This window comes from Vanellus vanellus, assembly GCF_965231255.1.
Source record: "Vanellus vanellus genome assembly, chromosome: 6".
In the NCBI taxonomy this organism is placed as follows: domain Eukaryota; kingdom Metazoa; phylum Chordata; class Aves; order Charadriiformes; family Charadriidae; genus Vanellus; species Vanellus vanellus.
In genome coordinates, this window is record NC_138911.1 from 31434829 (window position 1) to 31444126 (window position 9298).

The following is a 9298-nucleotide window of genomic DNA, read 5'->3' on the forward strand; positions in this document are numbered from 1 at the left end:
AAAAATGATCCCAGGTTCACTCATAGCGCGTTTTCCCACATCTTCTCCAGAAAATGTGGCTTCATATGCAAAAGCTGTTCCTGCTTTGTGTTGTCAGCCTGCTTTATGGCAGAGAACACTGCAGGTACCATACTAAAAGACCTTATTAGAAAAATGTTATAAAAATATAATGTTTGCCAGACAAGAAGTAATCATTTTTGTAGTCTAAAGCTTATGGTAAATCAACAGAAAATTATATGCATTTTTCTTAGAAAATAATGTATTTTTATTTTTAAGGCTGGTTACAAAGTGTACATATGGAGTTATATTGCATGAGGGGAGACCAGATCAATCACAGTGTGCTTTCTAAAAAAAACAAATGAAAAGAACTCCCTCCCCATAAAACACATAGCTGATGCACTGTTAATTACATTCAAAACTAGTAACTAACTGATTTGAGAGGAGTTTGTTTTTATGTCTTAGCCATTTAAAATGTCATTTAAAGTGTTCTGAAATTCAAGTGAAAGTAGGACTTCTTACCTAAGTTTTATTACAAGTAGTGGAGTTCTGCAGCTAACAAAAAATAAGTATTATAAATATTGTTCATAGCCCTCTTTACAGTGGAGTTGAACTTTTGTTTCAGAGGGTTCCACAGCAAGTTTCATGCTGCCACTCAATTGCAAAACTTTAATCTTCGTTTTCATCATCCATCTGCTTGTTCCCATACGTTAGTTTTAGAATGTGCTAAATGAAGCTTAAACACAAGGCCTTTGTTACTTGAGGGCATGAGTCAAAGTCTTGACTCAATGAAGGTGTGTGAAATCCTTTCCAAGAAAGACTGATTAGAAAAGTTTCACTTGAACGAGCAGCTGCAACTCATGGGTACTGAAGCTTGCAAGACAACATAATTAGTTCCTCCTACCATTCCAGCTCTTCAGAAATCTCTAGTGTGACTCCTCTCTTTACCAGACTTTTATTCTGTTGATGTGCCAACAAAAAAATGAATTCTTTTTCATAAAACGTTTGGAAAGCAATATAGGTAAAGGAAGTGTTCACACCAGGATGGTGAGATTTCCCCTTGTCCTGCTGTGTTGATGACCTGTTTATTGTCCTCAAAGTCAAGTCACTTATGACATGAGTGAGAGAGTTTTCCTAAAGACAGAAAAATTCCCCTTGGTATTCTAATCATAGATGTCACAATTTATACTAGGCTTAATCCTGCATTTCTGCCGTTAGGCCTGGGTGACATCAGCATTGCGGTGCTATGCAGAAACCTGCAAAATGAAGCAGCTGACTTTTAACGTGGAGGGGCTTCCAGTGCAACTAGCTAGTGACTGGGTGGTAACATCACAGCTAAATTCAGCTAAAGAAGCGGCACAGGAACTCACTGTAAAGGTGGCTGGTGTTAGCCAGGCCTGCCAGCTCAGAGGTTGGATCTACCTTGCAGCACGCTTCCATCTATCCGTAATGGATTTCCTGGAGGAGCTGGGGAGCTGCAGCCTGAGCACTGAATGTAGCCGAACCTGTGAAGTGCTGCTGCTACCTTTGGCCTGCTGGAGCTTGTGCAGTGTGTTTGGCTACTGCTGCTGATTCTGCCAGGGGTAGGAGGGTGGGTTTTAAAAGAAGGTCTTAGAGCTGGGTTCTGTTCCCTGCTGCTGCTGAGCTATGCCACCCTAAGTAACTTAATACCGTTTGTAGTAATGTTTTAGCTATAGTTCTGTGCGAGGCAAAGGTCTCAAAAAGGCAATACACTTTTCAGTCTTAATCATAAATGACTTGCAAGTATTTCTAGAGCTGGGGTCTCGGAAAGAGCTAGAAAGAATACATATATAAAGCCATCATTTCTGTGAAGTGACTAGCCTCAGTAAGCATTGCTTTGGAGACTGGGTGTATGTAAAGTGACATGGTGAGGACAATGAAGGTATAGAGAAATGATTCTTCTGCTGTGGTATTAGAAACTCTTTTGGAAGAGTACTGGTTATGCAAATTCCTGCAATTTCTCTTTTCAAAACAAATGGGAGTAGGGGCAGGCAGTTGAACACTACTTTGCTTTACTCTTCTAACCTTACCCTGTTTCCTCCAGCAGTTGAAACAGAAGTGAAAACAGTAGCACCAGGTGCTGCACCAAACAATACTGCCCCCTCTTCTGGCTCACCAACCTCTCCTACTGCTGAAGCTGCTGCCTCTCTCGATAAAGAAATGAGCAATCCCCACGCTATTCCGCGGAGGCATGCCCCTATAGAACAGCTTGCCAGGCAAGGGTCTTTCAGGGGCTTCCCTGCCCTTAGCCAAAAGATGTCTCCTTTTAAACGCCAGTTGTCTTTGCGAATAAATGAGCTGCCTTCAACAGTGCAAAGGAAGACCGATTTCCCCATGAAAAACTCAGGTAAAACCAAATGATTCCAGTGAAACGTTACCTTAAATTGTCTCTTTCTCCTTTCCTTCTCCGTGGCTTCAAATAACTCCTTATTTTCTAGTAAATCCTTCTTCCTGCCTCACGTGGATCATTTCTCATGAGCAAATATCACCACGTCAGAAAACTTCCGCTTTGGAATAGGCCAGAATTTCAAATGCAGCACTCACATGGAGAAGACAAACAGTTCTAATCACTATCTGAAATATTGGAGCACAACTTGAAGTGCTCCAGGAATGGGTGTTGGTGAATTAGTAGGTGCTGGCTCTGCCCTCTGAGTCACTGAACCAGTTCCTCCGCTTCATGTAAGGGCATCTTGAGAGACAAATCCCTTCAAGGCCTTAACCACTTGTCATGGGATCATGTGATGCTTTTCTGCAGTCTGTCCTTCTGCCTGTCTGAATTCTTCTTTTTGAGCAATGAAATGCCTTTTCACCTTGCATTAAGAGAAACTTTACTGTTTAGGCAGTACAGCTGACTGTATCAGTAATGCATGGTACAGTTTTTACATGATGGTAGTGGGGTTTTCTAGAGTCATCCCAATGTAAACAGCTGCCGTGCTCAGTACCTTGCGTAATGTCCTAGAATCCCCTCAGCTAGGTTATCCTGCACGCCAGCTGTACTCTCACTTGGCAACACAGCTAGTTTTAGGGTTCAAAGCTTTACAGTAAAAATTACTGTGGCAAAGGCAAAACCGACAAAAATACCTAGCCTGACTTCTCTTATAGGCCTTATTTGGTGACCTGTGCTGTAAGACCAGCACTGAGTTTATCAGTTTTATAGTAGTAGTGCACTGCTTAATGGTGATGCTGGCTGAGCACACTACAATCCGAGTTTTTTGGGATTCAGGATATTTCTGATGCATGTTCCTATGTATGCCTCTGCCAGTGCTGCTTACTGTCACGTCACATGCGCTGTATTGGAATATCCCTCAAAGAATCAGTTTTTGGGCACGCCTTCCCCTGCATTTTAGATATGGTGCATGTTGTGTCCAGACATCTTATGGTTTTTATACTGTTTGTGCTTAATTATGGCTGCTCATGTCAGTTCTGTGCAATGAAGGACTGATGATCAGTACTTTTGAAAAGCAGTGCAATAATGAGAACATCTGGTAAGTTGGTGGTTTTACTCCAGATGTTACTTCATCCATGTTATGCTGATACTTGGTTTAAAACTGAGCGTCCATTTTATTTGAGCATTCAGCTTTTGCTTTTCATAATTCTGCCACAGGAGCTAGGGATTTCTGCTACCGCTGAACTGAAGCAATCAACATTCTAACTCTAGACCTAACTTGTCACTGTACATTGCTGTCAGCACGTTTAAACTTCATCTAGTTACTGTGGAAGTATTTTGTTGGAACACTTAAATCTACCAGAAATATTTTCATTTTACAGAGTGCCAAATCTGAGTGCCAAATCCTTGATATGTTTAGCACTTTAATACTGAAAGATTTAGATCTCTACTAAAGCTATAGAAAACCCTTTTATTTTCTGAAATGGACATCCTCTTACATTAACACGGAGTAGCAGTAATAACCAACTTTAAATCTGGTATGCTGATCTCCTTACCCTCTTGACTCAGTCACAAAATCACTAATGTGGTGTTCTATTTCAAGTCAGGTCTTCAACACCGATTTTAAAAAAAGCTGTCATGCACATCAGTAGCAGGAACATCTAGGACATAAGGGAACTAATTATATTTCAGTTTCGCATTGGTATTTGTAAATTGTTTCTGTATCCTTTAAACTTCCAATTTAATGCATTTTGTTTACATTTTAGTCCCTGAGGTAGAAGGGGAAACGGACAGCATCAGTGCCCTGTGCTCTCAGATCACCAGTGCTTTCAGCACACCATCAGAAGATCCTTTCTCTTCAGCCCCCATGACAAAACCAGTGACAGTAGTCGCCCCACAATCTCCTGCCTTTCAAGGTTTGTGATTTCTTTGCGTACCATGGTCATGCTGGATGAGGCTTGAATGCGTGTAATGTTGCTTTCCAGTAACACGTGGTCTTAATTTCTTGTGCAAGTCCTGTTATCAGTATTTTGGGGGAATGCATCCTGCTTTATTCATCTTGTCTGTTTAGTTTTGCTGTGTTTTTGTTTTTAACAAAAAGTTCATGCACCTACCACACGATAGTTACCTGTAAAAGGGACTGGCTTTGAGGTAACGGCTATTTTAACGTTCTGCCTCCTGAACGGCAAAAACCTTAACAACTGTGTGTCACAGGAACCAAATCCCACGAGGGAAGAGATTTTTGTGCCACCGCATGATTACTGTTTTTCATACAAACTCTTAGATAAGTTGTGGAGAGATGCCAACTATAGAACTCATAGCAGCCTCTAATCTTCGCCTCACTGATATGCTTCTATACAAGTTGTGTGAAAAAAGAACCTCTCCTTGTTAAATGTAGCTATTGCTGCTTCACATCTAAAATCTGTTCTTTTGAATCTAAAATTAATCATACGGTAACTTCTGGTGAGCCATATCTTTCCTCTCTGAAAACAACAAATTTAACTTCAGTCAGTCATCAGAACTTAAGATCTCATCAAATACATAAAAATCCACCATCCCACAATTCTGTTAACAAGCATTGGCTTGGTGAAATGGAATTTACTAGCTTTATCGACTGTCAGTCCAATTTGGCTAATTTACACCAACTACTGTCATGTGGAAGTGTCTAAAATCGTTGTCTGTTGGTAGGTATGACATGGCCCACTAATATTCCAGTCACGTGCATGCCTTGCATGAATTAATCGCACTGATGTTGTCTGCTCCCATTTTAGTTAATGGCACTGCCTCTGCCTTCTGTGTGCTTGCTGCTAAACCATCCCAAGCTGCTGTAGTGTCCACAGCTATGCCCGTTCGTGAAACCAATCCTTGGGCTTATGCTCCTGCTGCTAATACTGGAGCTGCAGCCATGGTCACTGGTAAGATTGGAAGTAGATCCGGTGCATTGCTATGAGAACTTGGATCAAAAGCCTAATTGAGCCCTTGAGACAATTGTCAATGCCACTTAATGGCAAGTGGAAGGAACACTAACAAAAGCCGGAAGTAGTAGCCTTCTGCACAAGTGGATGGAGGGAAGCGATGAACTCATTGGTTCTGGGTCTATAAGCTGGACTGATTCTTATTTTGGCAGTATTCTAGAAAATACAGTGCTTAAAAAGGAAGTAATGAAATAGTGTGTGTTGGGAAAGAATCTGTATGTGTACTCAAAATAATTTTTGTGTGTTCTTTCCACTAACGTACGTAAGGAGAGATTAAGTTAGTTGCTTAAAGACTTTAGAGGTTCATTTCTAATAAGTTTAGTCTGTCCCTCCAGCCCTTGCCTACAGTTATACACAATGTAAGGTGGTACTTTAAATGGCTGTCACCCATGTGGGACGTGTATGCTAGAAGGCTACAATCAAACTAACATCATTTCCTGGTATAAGCTCAACTCTAAAAGAGAAACTTTGCCAGTGAAATAGTAGGATCTGCTTGGCCTTGTTAAGAGTACCAGACCCATTTTCAGTAAATCTTCCCCCATAAGAGAGAGTCCCTAAGCTCTGGGTCCAACAGTTCCCACTGTAAAAACAACAGTAAACTGAGCTTTAGATGGTGTTTAACTAGATCGGGCTGAATGAAGACTACTGAGCAGTAATGATTTTCCACCTCTCCAAAACACCAAATAACACGAGTTGCAGAGCTATCTCTAGGTTTTCTGTGGCTTTTCTCATCACATTGGAAACCTGGCAAGGCCCTGTGGGAGGGAAAGAGAATTTGAAACTGTAGGGAGAAGGAAAACCAGAACTCAGCTGGTGGGAGATAGTTTGGAAACTGTGGGAGGAATGGAAATGAAGGTGATTTTTTTTTTTTTTTAATCATTGAAGATAAATGAGTTTAAATCAGAGCTGGTTTTGTAGAAGAAAAGTCTAAAATGTTGAATGTGTTGAACGTTGTCTAATGTGTTGAACATTGCAAAAGAGTTTGAGAGTTTAACAGCCTGAGTTATATATGAGAAGAGCAAGGGAAGAGTGAGTAGAGATGGAAGAATAATCTAAAGGAATCGTAGTAAGTACAGTTTACATATCATATAGTAATTTGATTAGATGTATTGCTTTAAATGTTCATGTATATCATAGTGAGTACTCACACTTCAGTGTGTATGGGACAGAAAAATAAATGTTGTCTTGAACTCCCAGTACAATTACATTACTGTCCTTTAGAGGGTAAAGCCTTAATTTAGGAAACAGAACAAATAAGTCTTAAAGCAGTTTCTTATAGCTTTGTCTTCTGACAGTCCACCAGTCCTGCGCTGTACATTCAGAAACTGATATACCCCAGTTAGAGGAATTAGTGGTTATGGACTAGATCACTGCCACTAAGTTATGAGTGCAGGCAGCACCTCTCCTGCATGCCCTAAAGTCTCAGATGTCTGCTGTGAAGAAAAAAAAATTAATTTGCATTTTAGTGAAGAAACTCTCGTCTATCCCTTCTTGACCAATGTTGTCCTGTAACAGAACAGTGCAGTGGATGCATAAAGACGCTTCCAGTGTTGGTAGCAGTCTTTGAACCGTGGAGGACAGAGGCCTGTCTGCTCTTGTGTACCTCCTCCAGCCTTTCTAACTGATAAAAGGGGGAGGAGTGGAAACATTGACTTCCCCATGCTTTCCTCCCCAGGCACTGAATGGAGCAGCACCTCCTCAGCTGCGGCCTCACCGAGTCTCTTCCAAGGAAATCACAGACGTACTCCCTCAGAGGCAGACCGCTGGCTGGAAGAGGTCTCAAAGACTGTCAGAGCCCAACAGCAGCCAAGCCCAGCCCCAGCCCCAGCCCCAGCCCCAGCCCCAGCCCCGCAGCCACTACTCCAGCCTCCTCCAGCAGCTTCCCAGTCAGCAGCGCCAGCCTTCCCAGTCAGCACCTTCATTGCGCCGCAGCCTGTGCCGGTGGGTGTGGTACCGCCCATGCAGCCAGCATTTATTCCAGCTCAGCCCTACGCTGTAGCAAACGGGATGACCTACGCAGCCCCAAGCGTACCTGTGGTTGGAATCACACCTTCCCAGATGGTAGCCAACGTCTTTGGTACTGCGAGCCACACTCCAGCAGCCCATCCGCATCAGTCACCCAGTCTTGTCAAACAGCAGACGTTCCCTCAGTATGAAAGCAGCAGTGCTACCACCAGCCCATTCTTCAACCCGCCTGCGCAGCACAACGGCTCTGCAGCTTTCAACGGAGTTGACGGTGGCAAATGGGCTGCAGAGGACAAGCACTCGCAGCCTCCTGCCGCTGCCCCCCCCCAGGTAGACCCATTTGAAGCACAGTGGGCAGCACTAGAGAGCAAGGCAAAGCAGCGCACTAATCCCTCTCCAACTAACCCCTTCTCAAGTGATTTACAGAAGACGTTTGAGATTGAACTTTAAGCAGTCCTATGGGGGGGGGTGGATAAATTGTACAGTAGCATAGAGGGATAAAGGGAGCAGAGGGGACTGTTTCTGATCAGTTTGCTTTGATAATCCCAGAGGTCCCTTCAAACAAAAATGAGTTAGAAAGAGGGAGCAATTACGGGAAGGATATAAACATACGCAGAATTTTATGTGCAGTTCTTAAAAGGAGTCCAGAAGCCACCCCAGTCTGCATTCCCTCCTTACTTGGAAAGTTGGAAGTCAAACGGAGCAAAGGCAGGCACCCAGTCCCGAAGCCTGGTCTGCAGAAACATCAATTCTCTCACAGAAAGGAAGGCAGATTTTGTACCTGTGTCCTTCTGATGCCCTGCAAGTCCTGGACATTCCCCCTCAGGGAAAAATTGGGGTGGGGTGGGGGGGGTGGATATGGGTGGGAGATTGTCACCCGCTTAGCAAAAGCTAGGTTTATGGAAAAAGTTGAGCTTCCATTTTGAGTAACAAAGTGAATATTATATGTAAAGAATAAAGTAAAGCCAAAATCTTTATTTTTATGCATTTAGAATATTTTAAATAGTTGGATATTAAAAGCTGTATGAGTTGTAAGTAATCTTGCCAAAGGTTAAAAAAAAAAGGGGGGGGTTGGATGTAAGAAATTGTACATAAGATTGATTTATCTCTGATTCTTATTGTAAGTAATATTGGGGGGGTGGAAAAGGGGGCTCTAGCTTGTTCTTGTATCTGTTCATTGTAAGTAGCATATTGCAACAACAATCACAACCAATAAGTCATTATATTGTAGTTTTAAATAAAGAAAATTAACGAACAGTATTGTCATGGTTTGAAAACCGTGGGGAAAATTTACTGTTTTTTATCGGAATCAAGCTACATATTATATATAGTATGGGTTTTTTCCTTTCATGTATTGCTGCAGTTTCTTTGTCTTAATCTATTGGTTCTAACACTACTGTGACAACTTACTGTAATCATATCTACATCCTGGGGCTACCTGGGAACCCATTTTATGTTTGTCTGTCAATAGATCTTAGAGTTTTTTAACTTTGTTTTTATTTTTTTTCCACTGATTTGTGAAACCTTGTGGTTAAGGCTGCAGCTGGTCCAGGTTCTGCCTCTGGTGACTTGTGAAAACCATCTCATTTTAACTTTACTTTTAAACTTTGGCCTTACAAGCAAATGTAAGTTATATATATATTTGTACTGATGATTTATAATCTGCTTTAACAGAAATAAATGTTGGTGGTAGAAGCACTGTCCGTGAAAGCTTTATTCCCCCGCCCTTCCCCCTTCAGTTTCCAGCATTTGCCCTTCTGGGTATCTTTGATATTAGGTGAACGTAGCCAAGCCCTGCTTGCCAGCCTACAAGCTTACTAATGGTATCTTATAGAAGCTTAGTAATGGTATCTTAACACCTCTCGGTTTGTACACCATGTTAGCTTACCTTGAACTTTAAGACTTGCAAATATCTTTGTTGCCCCATAACTAATTACAGCTCTGTAATGGAGAG

General features: G+C 42.0%; 1 protein-coding gene across 4 annotated transcripts in view; it reads left to right on the forward strand.

Annotated features, from left to right (window-relative positions):
• NUMB (NUMB endocytic adaptor protein) overlaps positions 1–9039 on the forward strand; it is a 232027-nt gene extending 222988 nt beyond the window's left edge. For 2 of the 4 annotated variants that reach the window (XM_082484873.1, XM_082484874.1), the window contains 3 exons: positions 2063–2365; positions 4171–4320; positions 7055–9039. In XM_082484873.1, the coding sequence (XP_082340999.1) occupies positions 2063–2365; positions 4171–4320; positions 7055–7794 (1193 nt within the window). In that variant the 3' untranslated portion in view covers positions 7795–9039. Of the gene's footprint in view, positions 1–2062; positions 2366–4170; positions 4321–5175; positions 5320–7054 lie in introns of all 4 variants that reach the window. The other 2 variants (XM_082484876.1, XM_082484875.1) reach the window with 2 other exon arrangements.
• The last annotated feature ends 259 nt before the right edge of the window (positions 9040–9298 follow it).